General features: G+C 43.3%; 1 protein-coding gene across 3 annotated transcripts; it reads right to left on the bottom strand.

The window, feature by feature from the left end:
- Window positions 1-742: 742 nt before the first annotated feature.
- KLHL8 (kelch like family member 8) lies at window positions 743-23,670 on the bottom strand. 3 transcript variants are annotated; one of them, XR_012580562.1, is made up of 11 exons: window positions 23,549-23,670; window positions 14,916-15,209; window positions 11,387-11,935; window positions 9,039-9,225; window positions 8,190-8,333; window positions 6,943-7,054; window positions 5,156-5,324; window positions 3,892-4,051; window positions 2,708-2,909; window positions 2,101-2,303; window positions 743-2,012 (listed from the first exon to the last, which is right to left on the bottom strand). XR_012580562.1 is itself a non-coding variant. In XM_074541971.1 (10 exons), exons 2-10 carry the CDS (start codon window positions 15,114-15,116, stop codon window positions 2,180-2,182), a joined length of 1,848 nt encoding a protein of 615 aa, XP_074398072.1. In that variant the 5' UTR covers window positions 15,117-15,209; window positions 23,549-23,670; the 3' UTR covers window positions 743-2,179. The 3 variants fall into 3 exon arrangements, 2 of the variants coding, with proteins under 2 accessions (XP_074398072.1, XP_074398073.1); XM_074541971.1 differs by having other exon boundaries at window positions 743-2,303; XM_074541972.1 differs by having other exon boundaries at window positions 743-2,303; window positions 14,916-15,147; window positions 23,549-23,629.
- Between the last annotated feature and the right edge of the window lie 240 nt (window positions 23,671-23,910).

Below are 23,910 nucleotides of genomic sequence, written 5' to 3' on the forward strand. Positions count from 1 at the left end.
GGGGCGGAGGTGTACATTGAAATACAAATGAGATGCCTGTTTTAGGATCCTGTTCAGAGCTAGCACCATGTGACTTCCAGCTCTTCCCACACGGCAGAGGATCCCAGAGCTTTTGCTGTTACCTGATTTCCCTGCTGCTTCTCCCTTTGGTGCCTGGCAGTGATGTGCTCAGTGTGGTTCACACACGTCACCCACAGGCTGCACCCACGGGTGCCACACTTCCCTACCGAGAAGAGAAGTGCATCAGCTGGCAGCCTGCACTGCCAGGCCACCTGGTTTCACAGCAGAGTGGTTTTGGTTTAGAAGGGGGCCTGGCCTGCAGCAGGGGCGCCCAGCCCAGCCACTGTTGCCTCTTTTCAACCAGAAAAGAGATTTCCCATGAGTTTTCCTTTTTTCACATGAGTGCTCACAGAGGTGTATCAGCTTTCTCTTTGCATCACTTCTGCAAGTGCCTCCCATGCAAAACCACTCCACACAGCCAGGGCCATTTGGTAAACTCAGGGCTTATGTTAGCCAGGACATCCATTTGGTCCCAGAGAGGGAACTTTTATCCCTCCTTTTCACACGTTAGAGTCAGGTGAAGAGCCACAAGGGGAACCACATCCTTGTGAGGAGGGCAGCAGTATGGTGCAGCCCATGGCAGTAATGCAGGATTCTCTCTGATAGAAGAAGTTTCCTGTAGATAAATGTTCACTGCAGAAACCAAAAAATACACAATGCTGTTTCTCAGACATACAACAAATGAGGTGCTTTGAAGTAAAAATGTTTTATTGCAATATTTCATTATTTACAGTACCATTCCCTTTGGGTGCAAAAAGTACACCAAAGTGCAAAGCAATTTTGGGCAGGAAAACCAAATGACGGTAACTCAGCAGAAAAACACAACTGTGCCTCCTCACTCTGGCTGTCCTGCTTCCTCCAGGTCCTGAATACAGAGAAGTTTACTGCTCTTCCTGGGCATTTGGAACAACCTGGCAATTGTGGAACTTTGGTCACAAAGGATTGTCAGTCTGTTCAAGGTGATGCAGGAACAGGAATCTGCAGTCTTTCCTGCAGGACTTCACCTGGGATTCAGGGTTTGTAATGGGGTAACAAGACATCTTTGTATGCAGGGCTGTTATGTTGCTATCTCAATTTTTGATGGAAGTACTGGTTTATTCCCAATTATCTTTCTTGCTGACTCCCTTTGATTCATTTAAGGTTTTGAGGTTATTTATCTGCTCCCTTAAAAGAGCAAGTAACTCAAAAATGTTAGCAGAGTTGCTACTGGATACTGAAATCAGTCGAGTCTTCCAGCGTTGCACTTAAAAAGTTTTACAGAATACCACAAATTTTATTATGCATTTCCCTTTTCTATAAAAATGGTGATTCAAAACACCACTGAAGCCTACATTTTTACACACTATCATCTCAAAATAGGACAAATTATACTGGTTACTTCAGGACCCCTCAACAGAAACTCTCCTTTGGAAAGGGGGTAGTAACTACAAATTTTATGGAAGACTAGAGAGTGGCAGTATTCCAGTGGCTAAACTCAGGTCAAGAATCTTTCCAGCTTTCTAACAAGTTTATTATTTGAGAAAGTACTTTGAAAGACAGTTTTCAGACAGAATCCCTGCAATTTCCACTGCTGCCAGCATTCCCTTAGGAGATAAGCAGTGAACTTCTCTGCCTCAGTTATCTCAGGGTACATCAGAGATGTCGTTACCTCTAAAACTAGAGACACCTTCTGTTACAAAGCTCTTGTACAACTGGGAAACATTTAAGACTCCATTCCAGAAAATAAGTTAAATGAAATGGCACTCGAGTCCTCAAGAGAACATGTAGCAGTAGCTGCTGCTGCTCTCCTTACCACATGCCTGATTTACAGTTCAATATTGAGTCCTTGCAACAGCTGCCTCAAATGATTTTGAAATTGTAGCTTCTCAGAAATGGGATGATTGCAGTTCTTGGCAAGTTTCTTCTTGTGGGTCACACTTTTATTCCATGTTTTCACTGGCTTTTCTGTATCACTATTGATAGAAAGCCACCAAAAGCTTTACAGTTGCAGAAAATACCATTTTCACAAAGAAAATGTACTGGATTTATTCCTTAACCTACCATACAAAACACAGTGTTTAGAAGCTCTGTGGTGCCTCCCTTGCAGCATTCCTTTGGAATTTGGAGGAGATGGTAGGGCTCACATGCAATCCACAACGTTGCTGGATCCCTGGCCCACATCCCGGATCTGGCTGCTGAGACAGGAGCACACGGCCACGCCTGCCCCTGCCCTGCAGTGCGACACCGAGCCCACGAGCTCCCACCTGCAGGGCAAAAAGAAAAATAAGTTCCTGCCCTTTCTGAGCAACCTGAAAGTATTTTCTGTGCCTGAAATTCTATTACACTGCCTAGCTCTCCACTTTGCACAAAAATGCACTCCATTTAGTCCAAAATCAGACTCAAACAAGTACAAGAGTATAGATTGTTACTGAATGAAAGGGCGACAACAAGGATTAGAGAGAAGCAGAGGAGGAAGGAGGTGCTTAAATATTTACAAGACTGCCCTAGTGATATAAGCAGCAGTCCTGCACTGATAGCCATGGATATGACTCAGTTATTACCAGGAAACAACAGCTAGGCTCCTCCTGCACACTGCTTCTATGCAGCTTTGGTTTTATACAGGCAGATTTCCTTGTCTTATTAGGACAAACAAAACATTTGAAATTACCTGTTCACTATGGGATCAAATGCTTCCACTGTATTCAGGTACACGTTGCCATTATGACCTCCAACTGCAAAAATTTTTCCCATCAGTGTTGCTATGCCAACACCGCCCCTGGGAGTCGTGAGCTCTGCCACGTATTCCCATTTGTTACAGCGAGGGTCAAACCGCTCCACCGAGCTCAGCGGCGAGTTGTCATCAAACCCACCTGCAAACAACCACCACAGGGTCAGCTGCTGGCACTGCTGTGCAGGGAATATCCAAGACTGGCACTATCAGGTCATTCTCAGCATTTGGGGGCCCTGTCTGGCACTCTGCTTACCAGAACTTTACAAGCTCCTAAAAATTAATCCAACAGCTCACCCTCTTCTCACTGCTCAAGCATCACCTGAGCAATGACTTTCTCCTACTCAAGTTGCAAGAATTCTAATTTTCTTATTTTTCCCTCTGAATTCATAATATTTATAATGAAACAGCTTCCCAATTGGAAGAGAAAGAAACCTAACACCAGTAAAAGGATGGTCTCAAACTTATTTTACTTTATGCAAAACATACTCTAGCAGTGTTCTCAAATTACAGCATTGGCAAATATTTGAGTAGGAGAAAAAATTTCATATGAGACTAAGTGATGCATTCCTCTTGCTGGGGAAACTGTCAGAGGAGCATTTTGTTCAAATTATATATAAGCACTTACAATAATACACAAATCAGAGCTTTTTAAACTATCACTGTGGCACACCTACTTGGCATCTTCCTCTCTCAGGAAAGCAGGTAAATACAAGCCAGCACAGAAGACAAGAAGCTGTGGAGTAAGTGCAAAAAAAGCTACTGCTGTCTACACTCAGATCACAACTGGAGTTATGTTTGAAAGCACGTGAACTCCAGAATCGTTTCCTAAAAGAAAACTCAAGAATAGTGAGTCTTGAGAGGATTTTCTAATAAAGTTGTATTGTCCTGAACAGATCAGCCCTCCTGAAATGTGGGTTAGGAGCTGCTTTTCATTTCCTTGCTAATGTACCTTCGTTTAAGCATGACCTGGTTGTGCTTGCATTCTTCTCCTGCCCAAGAACACCAAGTACAGGTCAGCTCTATCTGTTCCCAGTTCCTCTAGCAACAACAGCCTCTTCCAAAGCCAAGCACTTGGCAGCAGCAGCAGCAGCAGCACTACAAAATGCCACATCCCTACTCACCCACAACATACAAGCAGCCGTGGAGCTCACTGACACCGTTCCCAGCCCTTCGCTGACCCATCTCTTTTACTTCTATCCACTTATCCAAGTGGGGATCATATTTCTCCACACTGGAAAGAGATGCTACACCATCATTGCCACCCACGGCGTAAACATGGTTCTGGAAAACAGTTGTACAAAGATTATTTGTGATGTAGTTACCTTTACTCAGCTTTTCATAAGCAGTGTTGAAATTATATGGAAATGTGGTATATTCATTTCATTTAAGAATTCCAACAACAGGTTTAAATATCTAACATAAATTCTATCTCTTCCAATGAAAGAAGTGCAACAGTTTTGTAGTGTTGCAGCTATTTTTCAGAGCATGGGGGATTAAAGTATTTGCATTAAGTTAATGCATTTGGTACCTTTAAACATAATGACCATGACAATCCTGTCAGCTGAGTGAGACAGGAAGCACTATCCATATCATTAGAACAGTACTCCTCCCAGTACCTCAAAAACTGTTGAAACAGTTCAATTTGCTGTGAGTATTATCTTAAATATCCTCACTTCTGTTGTGGTGTGTTTTTAGCTTCCGGGTCCTTTTCTCAGGTGTGCTAATATTCCCTTCCCCCTTGCCCCTTGCTGAGTGTGCCCTGTCAATCAGGCTAACATACCAGCAAGGCGTCATATAGTTGGTCGATTTCAAAGGATGCTCCTCAGGCCTGGGGGACAGTGGCCCGTATAGGTGTCCCTAGTCCCTTGAGACCCTGCCCCTTTCACCTGGTTGGTGGCTCACCTGTCCCCTCCCCTTCCCCTGCCCTGAGCTTAAAAGGTTAATGAGACCAGGCGGCCTCCATTCTGTTAGCAGCAGTTGCCCCGGTGCAGACATCTCTGTAACCATGGAATAAACATCTGGATATAACCCTCCAGCAGAATCCTCTCCTTCTTCTCTTCACCATCGCCAGAAGCTCTCTCTCCTGAGGTAAACGGAGTTCCTGACAAGCCTGGACTTGCACCAGTGCCCCGCTGCAATCTCCAGCAGCCAAAGTATCTCTGGGGTAAAGCACCACAGAAGCTGCCTTTGGCTCAGCAGCGAGGGTCACACTGACCCAGGCACAATCTAACCGGTTATATTGGGATTATTATTCCAATAACTTCTTGCACGGGGTTTTGATGACTAGAAGTGCTGACACCCACCAGCTGCATCTTGTTTCAGACCCTGTGCCCTGCCTGGTGACACAGCTTTGGGAAGCAGCGGGGCTGCCCAGCAGGGACTCACCACGAGCGCCACGGAGCCGACGCCGCCGCGGGGAGTGTTCATGGAGGCCACGGTGCTCCAGCGGTCCGAGTCGATGTCGTAGCGCTCCACGTCGCTGAAGCACGTGTTGTCATCCAGGCCCCCAATGGCATAAATGGGGCCGCCCAGGGACGCCAGGGCGATGCCTCTCCTAGGAAAGCACAGCAGCAACGCCTCAGTGCAAGGCCTCAGCCAGAGGGAGCCACACAGCCACTGCTACGGTGCACGAACGGCACCTGCTTCAAACCAGGGCGAAAAGAGTAATGGAAATTTTAAAATGACGTTTATAGAAAATCATGTTGCTGGCCCGCTGCACACGTGTGTCCTTTTCACTGAATGCCAACTCTAAGACCAAGCCCTCTGCTCACATATTTGTATAAATGAAAATGTCTTAGATATGATTTCTCTATTTTATTAAATCTGAAGATGAACCAAAACCTTCTGGGTTAAACTTTGTTGCTATAGCTGGCTGCTATCATTTGAGAATGATTGGGGGTGATACTAATACATATTAAAAGGCAACCTTGTGCTGGATATTAAATAGCTGAACTCTAGCAAGATTTAATTGTGGTTTCTTCCATTCTGGTGGTTTTTAATTGAGTGTTAAGATGGTTGTCAGATTTGTTTCTAACAATTAGACTACAATCAGTATTATAAAACTGAAAGTAGGTCTAGAATAAAAGTATTAAGTTTCTGCTTCAACCACCAAGTGAGGTGAACTACCATGTTCCTGACAACATTGTTGTCTCATTAAAGAGGGAAGGTTCAGAGATACTGAGGCAGGAGCAAGGAAGGCACAATTCTTCTACAGAACAAACACTGCGGCGATATCCTGGCCCTACCTTTTGCCTCAGCAGGTAACACAGACACCACTTCATGGTGGCATTTTTCTCCACTAACTATTTATTCCAAGCCTTCCATGAATGGGAGGAGTGGAGCTGGGAAGTAGCCAAGCAGCCCTTTCATTTACCTGGGTTCTTAATAATAAATGTCACAGAAATCTAGGGCTGATTGTTGCTGAGATTATGCCCTGGGGTGGAGGCAGGATGCAAGAAGTAGAGCAAGACACTTCTAGGAGTCTGGGCCTTCTGCTTTAACTAGGTCACAGCTACAAATAGCTTTCAGACTTAAGCTATAGTTATTATTTCACTCCTACTTGCATGTGATGCTTTGAAAAACAACAAACATCACAACAGAATGCAGAATTAGGGACACTGATTTCAATAACAGCAGAAAAAAAAATACAGATCTGTGAGTCCAGTAACTCCTTATAAGAAACTGAAATGTCAAGACAAAAAACAGACATCAATCTGACTTTCAGATTGCATGTTTCTGGCCTTTTGTGTGAAAACCATAAGCAGCTTTTTTTCCTGCTGTAGTATTTAACTTTTTTCATTTTCACTGTGCAGTATTTCACTTCTCATGTTATGCTGGCAGTTATCTCACTCATTCCTAAAATGAGCAAAAACTGCACAGAACCAGTTCATCAGTTCCAAGTTGTTTACTGGGCACAGCAGAAAGGCCCTGGGCACCAGAGTGTAAGCACAGCTGGAGCAGAAGATGTCCCTGGTCCAGAAGCCAGCTCCTCCAAAAAAAGAACAGAAGGGTGATACATTCATAGCATAAAGCTCCAAAATAGGGGAAAGAAATTCCTAGAAACGGAACAGTTTGGAAACACCAAAAAAAAAGCAGGACAGACAGGATGTTTTTCAGCACCAGCAAGAAATGGTACACCACAGACTAGGACTTGGAGTGTAGGACACATGTACCTCTTTGTGTTCATTGATGCCTTCATCATCCACTTGTTTGTGAGAGGATCAAATACTTCCATGCTTCCTAAGTGCTCATTTCCATCATGTCCACCTACTGCGTAGACTTTACCTGAACACACAGACATCTTTTAAAACAGACATTGCTTGGCAACATCTCACTTTTCATTTATATAATATCCCTGCCTATGTGGAGACCAAGAGGTCAAATAAAGGTTCAAGTTTTAAAATGTTTTCAGTATCAGAGTTTTATATGCTATATTTATAATCAGGAATCTATTCCAATGAGAACTTTTATACAAAGCTTGAGATGATGTAAACAAAAAACCTTTGCATAATTTAAGTACTGCAGGTCAAATCAGTTTGGACACATGTACAAGTCTCTCCAGATTTTATATGAAGAAAAATTATCTCTGTTCTGCTGCAGCAACAGAGGGGCTGCTAAGTACAAGAGAAAGCTGCATTATTGGTGCTAAGCTGCTCTGGACTGCACAGATCTGTGTTCAGAAGATGGAGACCCAAAAATGAAGCTAGGTCTGCTCTTGGAAGAGCTATGGTCTTAGTTACTTTCCAGGATGGATTTAAGGAGGAAGGGAGCTAGTATGAGTACTAGCAAATTCTGGGCGACTGCTGTGTAAGGCAATTTCTTTATAAATGGACTTTTAAAAAATCACATATTTAAGGCCAGAAGCTATATACAGTTCAGTTGGGCTGGGAGGAACCTTTAAAGGTCACCTAGTCCAGCCCCTCTGCAATGAGCAGGGACATGTTAATTTTCAGATTGCTTATAGCACTATCCAGTCTGACCTTGAGCACTTCCAGAGATGGGACATTTACCACCTCTCTGGGCAACCTGTTCCAGGTTTTCACCAACCTCACTGTAAAAAACTTCTGCTTGATATCTAGTTTAAATCTACGCTCTCTTAGTTTAAAACCATTACCTCTTGTCCTATTACAAGAGACCCCACTAAAAAGACTGTAAAGTACAGAAAGGCCACAATAAGGTCTCTTCCCAAGTCTGAACAGCCCTACTCTGTCAGTTCCCAGTAATGTTTTTTCCATTAGCACAGTCTCAGATTGGCTCTGGACCAAACATTCTTTCAAAGGGGGAGTAGCTTTACTAAACTGAAGACTATCCAACAATTAAACAATTAGTCTGCTTCTTGTACAGCTAGTAAAAGCACCAACTCTGCAAAAGGAGCAAACAAGTCCCTTTTGCCTGGGGCTGCTTGAATAGGGTTACTGACCTCCCACAGAGATCACACCCACATGCCTCCTCCTGCTGTTCATTTCGGGGCCGAAGAACCAGCTGTTCTTACTGATGGAGTAACACTCAATGCTGCGGAAGGGGTCACCCGATCCACCTCTGCCTCCCACACAGAACAGCACACCTGGAGAACACAAAACAGGCTTACAGAGAACTAGCAGGAGGATGGGCAAAAACAGTTGTATAGCAGAGTAAATTGAAAATTATGCAGTTTGGGGGAAGCTGTACTTCACTTCAAGGAGCACAGTCATCGCCCTTCATAACTGGGTACTGCATTTTGGCCTTTGCTTGACATACTGCTACGGCAATTAGCTATCTATGCTCTTGTAAAAACAATGGCTATTTTAAATATGCTTTTTGTGGTTTGGCTTAAGGAGGTAAATTGTTTGTTAAATATAATGATACAGAAATTATGATCTGCAGTCAATATTCATCACTCACTTTTGATGTAGGTTAGCCAAAGAGGTTAGCTCAACCTTCAACACCAAAAGATAACTGTCCACTGTTTTCGGTACAGCTTTGAACAGATTGCCTGGTCATAACATACATATAACATACACAACAGCTCTAGCTTTAACAAAGATAGAGCTAATCCAGATAAATTATTAATGCTTAAAGAAAGAAAATGACTGCTAAAGTTCTGCTAGGAAAATGCAGCACATTACCGAAATACCAGAGAGGTACATAATGGCTTTCCCAATTTTGCATCAAGTCATTAACAACCCTCGATATCAAGCTAAACCTGCTTTGATATCAAGACACCTGCACAGATGTGCTGCTTTTTCTCCACACCACTCCCTACTGGGTAACCAGACACACATTTAATTACCAGCAGTCTGCTTCCTTGGTGTTGTGCGAATGGAGTACTCAAAGTCAGGCACTGCCCTGCTGCTCAGGTGAAGGTGGTAGTTCCTTGCTTCATCCAGCAAATCCCTACATTTTAGATTCTGCTTGACAATCTCTTCCTTTGCCACAACACCCATAAGGAAAGAAATGGGCAAGAGAGGCAGCCGTACCTGACACAAAAATGAACACAGTTGGAGAAATGGCTGAGCTGCTGTCACCATGCAGTGCTGCACATGCAGCAGCCGGCAACTCCGGAGTGAGCCAGTCGGCAGCCCCACGCCTCTCAATAAGGAGAGCAGCTCTCAGAGTTGTTCCACACAACAGTGATATGAACAGTTCTTTTTGGTGATAATGTTTGCTACAACCATTTGCATTTCAGCCACAGTGGAGAAGCGTCCCTTGGCCCAGCAGTGCTGAGGAAAGAGACGAGCTGCTGCCCATGCTGCACCTGCACCCGCCCAGTGTGATGCAGGCAGCACCTGCAGCTTCACCAGGGCTCTGTCAGATTAGTCTGCTGTTGGGCATGGATCTTCAGCTCACTGCCATGCCACTATAAGAGGGCTTGTTCACTGGAAAATGGCTCATTTTCTTTGGGTGGCAAGTCAAAAAGGAAACACTTAGTCACCATGAACTAAGTGCCTATAAAGGAGGTATTGCTAGTGCAGTAACACCTTTCTTTAAGGCAGACTTGGCAGACTTCAAGCTTAAAAAAAGTAATAAATATTGAGAGAGTAATAATTGAGAGCAATAAATATTACTTTAAAAAAGTAGTAATTGTTTCCTTCTCTAAATCCTTCCTGCCATTTATTTTAGCAAACCTTTCATCCTTCTTTTTAAGACAAACAGTGCAGAATACAAAGTACAATCAGAGGCAAAGGTGGGACAGATGTTAGTGGGGGGAACTGAAGCAAATCTCCACCTGACTTCCTAAGGTTTGGAGTCAACACTGTCAAGCAGCTCTCAGGTGGCTCAACAGGAATGGTGCAGATGTCCATTACCTCCAGTGCTTCTCAGAGCAGCAGGATGGGGCTGTTACAGCACTGACAAGAATCTCTGTCTTGAAGCAAGCATGTGTCTCTACCCGTTCTTCCTCACCTCCTGGCTTTCAGTCCCACTTTTTCCTTTATTTTGGCCCAGCTTATTTGAGGCTACTTTAAAGCACCACTGTAGCCCTGCTGACAGGCTCCTAAGGTTAGTGACATGGTAAGCACTCCAGGCTGTTAAATTCAGAACCTCACTATAACAGTGAAACCCATAAGGCTGAATATGACATAGATAATCATCATCTAGAAGCCCAGGCATGTCTTTTGCTGGCAGTAATGTCCAAGTCAACCAATGTCTCCATATGCTCTGGCAAACAGCCCATATTTACAAGAAGGGGTTTACTTTTTCTTTGCTTGAATCTAGTCTCTGCTTTCCATCAACAGAATACAACTGGTAATCTCATCTGCTAGCATAACTGGGCAATAAATATAAATTTCTTTTAAAAAATCTTTAATTATATTGCCTGTAAGTTTAAGTATAGCATAATAAAGAATGGGTTTTTGTACCAAAAACCTTATGCTAGTCTAGATGAAACTGAAGGTTTTTGGAAGACAGCTGATAAACCATTGTGATCTTTTCCTAGGAAATGTGAAAAATGATTCATGAAGACAATGAGAGCAGCATCTCAGTGGACCTCTCTTTACTCACATAATGCCAATATTACCAATTCAGCCAAATGCAAAATAATCAAGTTAGAGTTCAGTGACAACTAAAACTGCCCAGGCAATCCTACCTGCTAAGACACATGGAATGTTTTGCACCACATGGTATGCAAATTTTTCCCAGTGCAGGCTCTTCACATCTGTCTCAAATACAGTGACACAACTTGATGCGACACATTTCTCCTAGTTTCCTTTCCTAGCCATGTAAGAAAACCCAAAAGCTTTGCCTCCTTTCTTAAGTACAAATACATAACAGCAAGGACAGCGAGCATATCAGGCTGTAGGAGTGGCAAGCCAAGTGAAGTGATGGATTTATATTCTCTCTGTTTTGTGTCAGTATAAAACATTTCTGCTCAACCACAGATGTAGCTTTTTGTTGGTTCCCCACCTCCCAGCCATGAGCATAAACTGAGTACTCTTCCCCCTACAGAAACAGGAGAATATCACTTTCCTCCAGTATTCAAGAACTCTAACCTGCTTCCACTGTCAACTCCCAACCCTGAATACCGGATGAGGCACCAAAACCTAAGAACATTTTCCCCTTGAGATCTACCCAAGTACAAAAAGGCGATTACACAACTAAACCAGTGATGACACAGGGACTTGGTGCCTCGGTCTGCCCTACCTGTGCAAGGATCTCATCCAGCCACGTAGCATGATGTTGTGGATTGGCCAGCAGCCACTTGATAGCAGCATTGTAAACTTGCTTTTCATTTTCAATATTCAGGTCACTGGAGGACAGGAGTTTATGGAGGTGCTGTGGTGACACACTCACAAAGTCCTCGCACTCCATCACTTCTGTGAAATGTTCACAAGCAAACTGATCGGCCATGTTCATCAGGTCGACACGGTTGTGGCTCTCGGCAAACGCCCTGACTGCCAGGCAGTTGGAGGGGTGGAAGTGCAGCTTCATGTACTCACAGCAGGCCTTTGCCACCAGCTCTACCTGCAGGATGCAGGCGGCGTACAGCAGGGGCTGCACGTTGTCCACCGTCAGCGTGAGCCGCGAGGAGTACGCGAACTTCACCAGGTCCTCGATGGCATCGCCGTCAAAGTCCCTGATCTCAATCAGCTTCTGCTTGGCTTCAGCCATTTCTGAAAGAAACATGGCTCGGAAGTACGGGATAACGCAAGCTAGCACCAGTTTGTGGCAGGAGATTAGCTTTGAACCAACCTGAAAGAGAAAAGAACAAAAAAAACCCTCAATGCTTTACTGGAACGTCAGTTTTGGCTGTGAAAGCAGGAACAGTGAAACTGAAATAAGAATTCTGGACTCCATGTATTTTGTCCACTCAAATTAACCCACTTTGTGCTGTATTTCTGACATTACATCCAAGTATCCCAAGAAATTCCAAGTTGTAGCTTGGCCATGAGAGTAGAGCAAGGCTGTAACACAGGTAAGCAATAGCAGTGATGCACTGAACTTGCCTTCCTTTAAAAGCCTTATGAAATATCCCTAGAAATATTCCAGATGCATCCTGGAGACAGGAGGAGACTGCTACACACTTATTTTATATGTATTCAGAGACTTTAAGCGAGTCAAATTAGAAAGGGACATTTTTAGACTACTTAATTTAGATTTCTGGACTTCTGGACTTCAACCACTGTTGAAGAACTGATGTTTATAGAAGCAAATTCATCTAAAAACACAGGAATAGCATGGAATAACAGCTGTTTCAGGGGTTATTACAAGTTACCAATCACTTCAATATTTTTAGAATGTTTACCCACAAAAGACAGTGTACTCCCCATAAAGAAAAGGTATTTCTCAAAATTCTGATCAGAAAATGTAAAATAAGCTGTTTGTGTACAAAATTCTATAATTCCACTACATTAAAAAAGACTCTAAGTATTGAAAATAAATGAACAATCTATTTCTTATATGTGTTCCAGGAGTGCTTTCTTACAGCCTTTGTCACTCTGCACGAACATAAAGGATAGCTGGCTGACATAAGCAACCAGTTTCCCTGACAGACTCAAATTACACGTTCACTTTCAGATGAAGGTGTTACAGAGAGCTGTTGTGCATTTGAGAAAAGATGCTAAATTATAAAGGATATTTTGGTTTTTTTCTAGCTGTGATTCAATACTCGCTTGCTCTTACCTTTTTAAAAAGCATGATCAACACAAGTGTAACCTACCTGGTGAGCAGTGAGCTGACTACAGAAAGCAAACACACAAGAAAGAGTATGCAGATTAAAAAAGAGGAAAAGATGGATTCTTCAGTGTGAGATCACCCCAGAAAGAACAATTCAGACCTACCAAATGAACAAAAAGCAAACCACCACGAGAAAAGCAGATGGTATTCATCTGCCACTCTTCACCTTCTAACAGCATTCTAAGACTGTTCATCTGACAGCAGCAGGAGAGTAGGTGAAATTCCAGAATTTAACTTTTGGAGCAGAGGGAGTCTTCCTGAGTGCTCCCACAGCTTATCATTGTTACACCATCAGCACTCCAACTAACTACCATATTGATACAGAAAGATGCTACTAGTGGTCTGCTGCACCAGGGAAAGCTCTCAGGGTGGAAGTGCAGCTTCATGTACTCACAGCAGGTAACATTCTTACCTTCAGACACTTTAATTCTGCCCATCATCCCACTCTCTAAACCTCTCTTTTGAATTCACTGGCTTTACTATGTTACCCAAATCTGCTTAATTTTAAATTACAGAATGGTTTGGGTTGGAAGAGACCTTAAAGGTTATCTCATTCTACCCCCTGCTATGGGCAGGGAGACCTGATATAGCATGTTCTTGCTATCTGGAAATCAGAGTTCCCCTCCAGTTACTATCATATTTTAAGAGCAGCAGTTAAAACAATAATTGGTATGACAAAGGCAACACTAGAATTGCTCACTAACTCAGGTCACACACAAAAGCAGAAAGTTCAGTAGAGATCTGATTATTCTTACAACATGAGTGAGACCTGAGCACTACGGGAAGAAAAACTGAGCTCCCCTGAAAATTCTAATTCAAGTACATAGTTCACAGCTACTTGGAAATCCCTCATTTGGGAAGCCATACAATAAGATTTATGTCCACAGGTTGCTCTAGCCTTCACTGGAAGCCAAGTCATGTCACCTAACATTCTTAAGTTACCAAAATAGCTCCACACAGATCATACAGGTGAACATTAACACAAGCCTAACTCAGGGAAAGTTAAACTGCAGCCCCAGTAAAGTGTTTTTTCCAAGGCAAGTTTCCATAGCAGGAATATACATTGAACTATACTTATAAAATAGGACTTTCTGCCTTTTTTTTTTTTTTTTTGCAAGGGTAGGTGGAAAGGAAGGAAGGAAGATAAGAATGAGGTCAAGAAGGAAAGGGATGAGGAGGGTTGGTAACACCAGGGACCTGCATCTGTCAAAGATTATCCCTGTTCATATCTAACAGTCTAAGTAGCAGGCTAACAACTTCTCCTAAAGGCATCTGTCATTTGTTCTTGGTTTAGGAACTGTGCTTCGTTCCTTAAATAATTATCTTGAACTAGCAAGTTGTTTAGCTAAGCAATACTTAATATTCAAAGGTGCTGGCACCCACCCACTTCTATGCACATTAAATACAAGTTTATTGTAATCAAGATATAAGTAATATACAGCTGTGTTACAAATAATGCCTTAAAGCAATGCTATGCAAGAATCAAAAAATTTGCTTCATCCCTCTCTTTCTCTACTCTTTGATCAGCTGTAGAACACAACCATCTGGGTTTTTTTTCCTTCTTTCTTTGAAGAATGATGGAAGTTAGATTTGTTCCAGAAATCCTGTTTGCTGAGAAGAATCTAGCAAAACAACACAAAATGCAGACATGGAGGTGAAATTGGGGATGAAAGTATACTGAGAAAAAAGAGGCTACAAGTAGCTGGAACTGCACAATAAATAGTGACCAACTGTGGGAACTTCTGAGAAGGCAAGTTGGATACACTCAAAGTCATGTACTTCCACTCTCAGATTATCAATATTTTAGGTGTTTTCATTTCAGCTGTAAACTTCCTAAATAAGGAAAAAAACTCTAGAATCTCTAGAAATGTCTCAGATTCAAGAGGTATTCTGTGGTTTCCACACCCCTGCCAATATTCACAGCCAACTCCCAACACACTTATCTGCAGCTGAATCTTCAGACTGATACATGCAAGGTATATGTGGCAAGTATCACCTTCAGTGTAACATCACAGAGCTCTCCAGCTTCAAAGAAGTGAAGAAGAGAGCTGTGAAAATCCTTCCAAGCCTCGTTGGCCTCGAACACGAAGACATCCTCATCACTGATGGAAGGCTGAGTTTGCTGCTGCTGCTGCCGCCTTTTTCCCTTTATCAGCTGTTGTTTTGTCTGCTCAGGGACCATGGATTCTGAAGCCATTGGCTGTCACTTCATCAGTCTCCAAAAACTCCTGCCAAGATAAAGTCCAGCTCATCAGGTGTTAGATCCTAAAATTCAGTTCTGTTCATCTTCCTGTTTAAAAACACACACAAAAAAAGAAAATGAGACATTAGGTAATGCTAGTACATAACACTTCAATTACATTGTTATACTACCTATGATCTTGGGGAAGGTTAGAGGTGAAGGGACCAAAAAAGAGACCCACAGCTAAGAATCCTATGTAGGCACCTTTAAGAAAAGCCATTATTTATGAACTTGTTGTCCACACTTCTTGATAAAGACATGAAAAGAAATGGTAAATATGTATCACAGAATCACAATTGTTTGGGTTGGAAAGGAACTTAAAAGATTATACAGTTCCAACTTTCCATTAGACCAGGTTGCACAGAGCCCCCATCCACCCTGGCCTTGAACACCTCAGGGATGGAGTATCTGCAGTGGTTTTGAAAACATTTTCCAGTGTCTCACCACTCTCACAACAAAGAACTTCTGCCTAACGTCTAATCTAAATCTCTCCTCTTTTCATTGGAACTTTTCCCATTTGTCCTATGACCACCTGCCTGTCTAAAAAGTAACTCTCCCTGTCTTTCATAAGCCACCTTTAAGTGCTGGAAGGTTCTCCAGAGTATACTGAGAAGCATGTTCCTCTTACACTGACCACCTCTGATTCTATGGCTTCCTACTTAATTTATGATGCATTCATTCTTCATTCTATGCTAAGAGTTGACTGCTGTTTTTCAGGGATTTCTGCTCATGGACTCTGGTGTTGGAGGAAGTGGACTGGCCAAAAGAAGAAAAAATTCTTCTGCTATAAAAATTTAAGTCACATGTCTGGGAGCAGAACTGATTTTCCTTTGTGAGATTTTGGAAGTGTCCATGTCTCTTACTAAACTTATAGCTCTTCATGCATCAGTACTGGAGAAAAGGCAGGAAGTGACCTGAGGCAACTGCACTTGTTCCTGCTGTAGGTCACAGGGTCGCTGCTAGCAGCATCCTGTGTGGTGACAGAGCTGGTGGCTGCACTGGGCCAGGCAGGCTCAAGTGAGATCAAACATGCAATATTTGCCTGTGGTGCTTTAAGTGAGGTAAGTATTCTTCCTTTAATAGATATGAAAGATAAGGACCTTACTTCTTCCAAAACTACAAATTAGCTCAAAGATATTATTGGTCATGGGATCTTTACACATTTTATAGCAATGAATACTTTTTTTCTGCTGAAAAGTTAGCTTCGTTATACCAGATTTGACAAATTACTAAGGTATTTTTCTAGTTCATTGTGATATTTTGGTTCTCAAATTAATTCTCCATGACTGGTACTCATGTTTAAAATGCCCTTCAAAGAGGTCACTACAGCACTGAGATCTGAAGCTGACACAGAGCTTCAGACACAATCTCCTGAGGTTATAAAAATTAACACGAACAAACAAGAGGGAAAAGACTGGCATTGAAATGCTGTACAGAGATGCTGAAAGGCATCATTATTCATTCAACATGATAATGCAGCTAAAACACAGCACCTCTAGCCAACACTTGTAGGGAACTCATACTTATTTTGGGCTTTGACGGACACTTTTGTTTCACCACTCCCTGCTCACTCACATCCAACCATTGCTACAGCGACTGAAGACACTGCTTTTACACAGAACTGCCAGACTGCTAAATGAGAGTTCACAGCTCCCAAGCCATGAGGTTTTTCCATCTGACACATTTACCTTCCTGCTTTAATTGCAGCTGCATGCAGACTTTTTTTACCTGTTCTGGTGTCTCAAGGTAAAAAAGGCTGATGTGAACATTTTACCTATTCTGGATATGCCACTGTAAACACCAGCATAACACCCATGAGTCTTAAGAAAGAAATCAGCGCTGTTGGGGTGAATTTTTTATGCTACAATTGAACTAAGCAAGAGTACAAAAGCCACACATAACTGATTTTAAGCAATGCTCTTCATCCATATCTCATGCTCATAGCAAAAAAAGGTCTTGGAGATGCTCTGAGCTCTTCCCTGTAAGAAAAGAACTTCAGTGCATACTTGGATTTATATATTTGATACATACTAAGTACCCACTTGATATCATAGGGGAAGAAACTAGAAATTACCCTAGAGGAACCAATGGCATTACTCAGGCACACAGCCATAGATAAGAAAATCACATCTGGGAGAGAGTGCCCAGGATTATGATATCAAATGTGTGTATGGGAACATGAGAACAAGTCAGTTACTGTTTCTCAGGTAGAAGTTTCTGCAACATATTAAAAATTAACAAGTGTAATATAACCTTCAGAAATGTTCAGACAGCAATTGACTGACATACTGCAGCTTTTTTCTGATGAGACTTGGTGGCAGGTAGATTTTTATTCTTCCCCCAAGTCACCGATTCAGCATCTTGTTTCTGTCATACACCTAGGCCATGCAAATCTTTTTAGACATCTGTCCCCAAATCTTCCACTGGTCTTAATTACAGAAGTTCACAATTTGAGTGTTCAAACAAATCATCTGCTATGGAAAGTACCAGCTGTAGCCATACTTCATTTGCAAGAAAATACTGGCTTGGGCTCATCTTTAGCAATAAGCCTTTTCTGTTCTCAGATTTCAAACAAAAAAAAAAATTTAGTAGCACTTGACTCAAGATACTAAATTCTGAAAATCAGAAGATCATACCAAATTTATGAAGATTATTATATTTCAACTGCACAAACTAAGATTACAGATTTACTCCCCAAACCAACAGTAATTCAACAATAACATCCAACTACTTGAGGTTAGTTTCACCCTGGATGAATGCCACACACACACACACACACACACACACAGTCTTTCCTTTCTAGAACAAAACGCTGTCTTGGCCATACAGAACTTCTAAACAACATCCCTCTTTTCACCTTGACAATTAAGTCTTCTGTATACATATTTTGATGACATTAAGGGCATAAGTGACCATCACAGCAAGTGACTGACTCTAAGGCAACTAAAGGAAGCGCCTCATTCATAACATCATCTATCAATCCTTGCGAACAGCTACTTGACACTTTCCATGAAGAAGTAGCTGTCTCAATAAAAAAGAAAAACAAACAAAACAAGCAAATCCCACACATCTTTACAGCTCGCCATCATTTGCTGAGAGCCACTCAGCAATTTCCTTATTCGAGTTAACTATTTAGAAGCACTGATGATGTCTGCTATTCTCAAGCTGTTCCAGACCCCAAAGTCTGAGCACAGGCCCTCAGGCAAGGGACTGAGGATCTCCTCCTAGCTGTTCCTCAAACTTATAAAAGCAAGAAAGCATGGGAGCTCAGAGCACAAAAAGCTATCTTACAACTGCTCTAATCCAGATAACATCTGAATTCAGTAACATCTGAAAGTGACATGATTTTGATTCAGACATTCTAGCTAAATCTTAAACTGAAGTGTAAAACTTTTCAAGTCACATTGAGTACTTGTGTTCAGTAGAGATAAAATACCTCCATTTTGAAGCAAAATGAAATTAAAACATTAGGCAGTGATAGGACAGGAATAACATCACTCTGTTTTCCCCCATTAGGAAATTAAACCCCAGGAATCCTGGTGGACGAGCCAATTGTGATAGATGAGTAATGTGGTGACTGACTCTCACAATTAATGGACAAATATCATGTATACAGGTTAAAAAGTTTTATAGATTTATAGCTATATTTTACCCCTCACGTGGTTATCAAGGGACAGCTGGATTTGGGACATCTGGCAGGGCTGGCTTGTCACTATGGTGACATCTGACCTCCAACCAGGATTTGAGGAAGAGCTCTTCACCACTGGACAGTGAAGAAGGGGTTGACGGACAGAACTTCTAGAGGGATTAAAGGGTTAAAAAGGGGAAACCTCCCTTGTGAGGGGGCTGAGCACATGGCAGAGAAAATCTTTTGCTCCTGGTGTTGTAACCTTTTTTCTCTATTCAGCCTTTTGTTGTGTTTTTGATAAGGTTTCATAAACCTTCCTAAACCATGAGAAGGGAGCAGCTATTTCTCACACAAGCTAGCCATTGGAGTGCATGGCCTCCTTTCCCTGTGGAGCACCTCCAGAGGCAGTGCCCCAGAAAGAAGGGATTATCCTTTTTCTTTGTCTGACACACGGGAGGAAGGTACTTCAGTGATATAAAACAAGCAAAACCACAACTGCTGCTGTAACAAAAACTAGGCAGTGTTCAGATAAGAGGTATTGTGAGTCCTGTAAATCCAACAGTGCTTACGATCAGTGGTACAGAAGCTGGAAAAAAGGTGGCAGAAGTGCAGGAAAAATAAAGATATAGATGAAGTTTCCCCAAATATCCTGCATGTCATTTTGACTACCTACCCCCAAGATGAACTAAAATCACATCATGATATGTGCAAAGAAGGGTGGTGAGCCTCCCTCAAAAACCAAAAAGGCTTTTTAATTGAAGGAAACAAGAAATTTGCCTTTGTATGTGTGGCTGTGTAAAACTAACTTGTCTAACACAGAGCCTGCTGAGTCTCTGTGGGTAAGGAAATGCTCTCACTGCTGCCCACAAAATCAGAACAGCAGAGGCAGCAACAAGATCTCCTCCAGTTTAATCCAGCTAACAGAGAAATTGGAGCTGTTGCCTTGTGCTGGGCTAAGAAAACTTGAATGTTTGGAGAGAGGAGAGCTGGCAGAGCTAAGGAAGACCCCTCAGGGAGGGAGAGAAGCGGGAAGGGCAGGAGGCAGCTGCAGTGCAAACTGCAGACGAGCAGCAGCTCTGGCAGGGACTGTGCCCGCAGCTGTTTCACTGCCCAGGCCGGCCACAGCTGCACCATCGAGCAGGACCACGGTGGGGAAAAGCTGATAATGATGAAATAGTGTAGAAAATCCTCAGTTCTCTCCCATTCTCCCTTCTCACCTTTAATTCTATTAAAGATGGTGTTGAAACATTATGCAAAACTGTTCAGATGCCCACACTAATTAGGTCAAATTAGACAAGGCTGGAAAACACGGGAACATTCAAATTACACACTGCATTACAACCCTAAGCCTACTGCACTCTTCAGCAGAAAGTTATTTAAGAAAGAAGAAAAAAGTCAGAAACCACCCATCTAACTGGTTTAGCTTCTTTAAAACCACCAGGATTGCTTTTGTAGAAACACATAGAAAAGTTTCTTAGACAACACTAATTTACAGTTTCTAAATCCTTTCAGCATTTCAAAGGTTCTTTGCAGCAAAAAGTGACATTATTGTTTTGTTTTACTTTTGTTTCACACAGACTGGTCAGCAACAGTGAAATGGGTACAGCTAGCACCATCTCTCATAAGTTTGTATAATGAAAATACCATCAGTGCTGAGACACACAAGCCATGAATGAGGACTGCCCTTCCTTGGAAAAATGCAACAAAAAAGGTATTTTGTATAGCATGAAAAACATAGATAAAATTTATTATGGAAATAATTCTTCCTGGCAGTCTCTTCATGCTGTTTTGAGACAGCTTCTTCCCAGCTTGCTTTGATTCAGTGCTCAGTGAACTTCTCCTGAGGTTTAATCCCAGCTTCCATGAAACACCAGAAAGGCCACCTGTCTCTGGGGATTTATAGAATGACAGGCTGACAATTTTGTTCAGTTTTGCATCATAAAAAAACAAACAAAACCCTCATATGCCATGATTTATTTATGCTTCACTTTTACGTGTGAACAACCAGCAAAATTGCTCACAAGTCACAAAACAGCAAAAGCAGGACTCTGCTTTGCAGATACAGGGGTAAGTAAGGCATGGATTATTTACACAATGTAAACTTGGGAAGGCCTGAAAAGTAGACCACAAAATAAAAACCACTGAAAATCAGTGCAATGGGAGCATAGTGAAGTGCTGATGGATAGATACAAAACTTAACTAGCCTACTGCATTCACAAGAACATGAAACAGTCCCTTACCAAGGGGAGGCACTATGATAGACCATATCAAAACAGTTTAATAGTCTCCACAGCAGCATTTAGTTCAGCCATTCCCAGAAAGTATTAACAGAGAGTAAAATTATTTCTAAGTCATTTGGCAGCTTCCTTTGAATTATGATTTTAAAAATTTAAGATTCTAGCTGAGGGTTAGAACCAATTCATATTGAAGTTAGATACACTAACGATAAGCTAATGATTATTAGATGCTTAAGCTAAAGCTAATTATTAGAGCTTATTTACAGCAGGAAGTGGAGCAAGCAAACCATTATGGAACATACTGAAACCAGTAGAACAATGCCCAGCACCTGGACTCTGTGTTAATCCATCATGAAGAAGGGGGCCTTGGATCATGCCAGAGGGCCACAGAGACCTTCTGGACTTCAGCCTTGGGACCACCGACCCAATTCAAGAGAAGAACTGCACACACATGAAGCACTAATAGCCTCATTTTAATACAAAGTGGGGATGGGAGGTGCTGGGGTTATGCATATGTATTCTTCTGGGAAATAAACAGAAGGCAAAATTCCTCGTGCGGTGCAGTCACGCATTTCAGGGATGATCCCATCCATGCCACCGGCCCAGCATAATAAACTTTCTAACTTTAACTAGTCAGAGTCTCCGTCTGTGATTTTTGGTTTTAATGATTCAACTTTATCCTCAACATGTAAATCAAGGCATGGTATCCACTAGAGCATTCCAGAAATGTAGCCAAACAATACTTCCCATGCACACTCCAGTCCCTTCCTCCCAGGACTCTGCCTCAGCTGCCAACCACCATCACAGGCTCTCATTTAGAGCTGAGATTCACAAAATAAACAGCTCAAACCATAAAGCAGTATCACCTTCCTTTTGTCCCAGAGATGCAAGGCTCCTTCAAAATCTGAAATCCAGAGGTGGCAGAGGTAATACAAGACAAACCGCTTCACAACCCAAGATGCTGCAACCATTGCAGGAAATTATTATTACAAACATCTGTTTGGTGAAACATGCGGGGAAGAACTAAAGCACTGGCTAAGGTGGTGCTGTGCTGCCTTGCATCAAATTACTGGCAGCCATTACACAAGGATCCTGTCTTTGTGTGACCACACTGATTACAGTTGCCTTTACAAATAAACAGCCAACTAGAAAACTGGATGCCAGGCTACTGGCATTTCACTAACAATTAAAAAAATAAATGAGGTTATGAGCACACTGCACAGAAACCCCATGCACAACCTTGCCAGGTAACAATGCAGCCACACTTCTTTCACAGCACAAGAGTGCACAGATTACAGGGGACTCAGCCCAAACTAACCCAAAAACCTCAGACTACATTGCTTGAAGGTGGCTGAACCTTTTGCAACTTAACCTCCACCTCCAGCAAAGACATATGAGACACGTCTGTTGTGGTTTTAATCTGACAACACTTGATGAGCTATTTTACTTGTTGTGGTACTTCTCCAGAGTGTGATTTGTTTCTAGATTATCCTTGCAGAAGCCTTTGAAAACATTGTAGAAAGCCAGGTTTCTCTGAGTTTTGTAACTCTGACAAGTGTAGGTCACACAGGAATGACTAAGGCAAAGGAGGAAACACAGATACACTTCCCAGTGGCCAGTAAGCAATTGTCTTGAGTGCAGATGGAAAAGGGGAACCTACCAAAGGAGGAAGTCAAGCAGGCAGTTCCAAGAGCTGGGGGAGCTGTGACATCTTAATATCTTATTTATTAAGATATTAAGAGAAAGGAGGAGAAGCTAGGAACTCCTGAGGCCCTCTCCAGTAACAATGGACAATTTCTTGCTGTGTTTTTTTTTTTTAACAAAAATATTTGTTGAGGGTTAAGCTAAGTGACTACTCTTTATCCTTTACAAGATGCCAATAGCGAGCTGACTAAGGCACTACCTTTGGCTGTTGGAGCAGCCTGAAACTCGGGGAATCCCGGCTCAGTTAATTTTTAATTAACTCCTTTAATTTATCTCCTTCTCGGACGGTACGGCTGCCGGGGCTCTCTCTGTGAATGCCCCCGCAGCACAAGTCCCCTGATGCCGAGCCCGGGCACGGCGCTGCCTCTGCGCTCTCCAAGCACAGTCCCGCCCTCGTAACCATTTGCACCGATTCCACCTTAATTCCCCCCACACCGGCGCTCGCTCCAGCTCCCTGGCCCCGATCGCGGCGATGCCCGTGGGTGAGGACGGAGCCGGGCCGGCCCCGCGGCCCTCCCGCCCTAGCGGGGGTGCCCCGGGGGTCGGAGCCCTCGGCGCTGCTGCGAGGAGGGGGAGACCGCGGCAGCGCCCGCCACGCCGAGCCCGCTCCCGGGACACTGCGAGGAACCTGAGGGCAAGGGGCGCGTTACATAAGGGCGGGGGAGCCGCCATGGCCGGACGAGCGCGGTACGACGGCGTGGGACGGCGGGGGAAGGGCGCGGGGTGGGATGGAGCCCTCCGGGTGCGGGGGAAGGGGAGGCGTGCGGTGAGAGCCGGGGTGAACCCCGCGGTACCCGCCCGCTGCCCGCCCCGCTCACCTGCGCTGCCCCTGCCGCCGCGGCGGGTCCGGCGGAGCGCCCGCCACCCGCCAGGGGGCGCCCCGTGCGCATGCGTCGAGGGGCGGGGGCAAGGCCGGAGCCTGGCGGCGCTTCCCGCGCTCCCGCCCCCTCAGATTCGCGGGGCGCGGCTGTTCTGTCTTTTCGCCCGGTAGGGTGTGTGGGAAATAGACTTTACCAGTTCTTGGTGCAAAAAAAGGTTGCCCTTCAGCAGAAAACATAAACAGGCAGAGCAGCTCCTGAGAAATACCACGTCCCTGTCCCTCCAGTTAGTGCAATCTCCACCGGAATAATCTTCCCCCTTGAGGGGAAGCCGTGAGGAGTGGCTGAGGTCACTTGGTCTG

The sequence above is a fragment of the Zonotrichia albicollis genome, chromosome 5 (assembly GCF_047830755.1).
Source record: "Zonotrichia albicollis isolate bZonAlb1 chromosome 5, bZonAlb1.hap1, whole genome shotgun sequence".
NCBI lineage: Eukaryota > Metazoa > Chordata > Aves > Passeriformes > Passerellidae > Zonotrichia > Zonotrichia albicollis.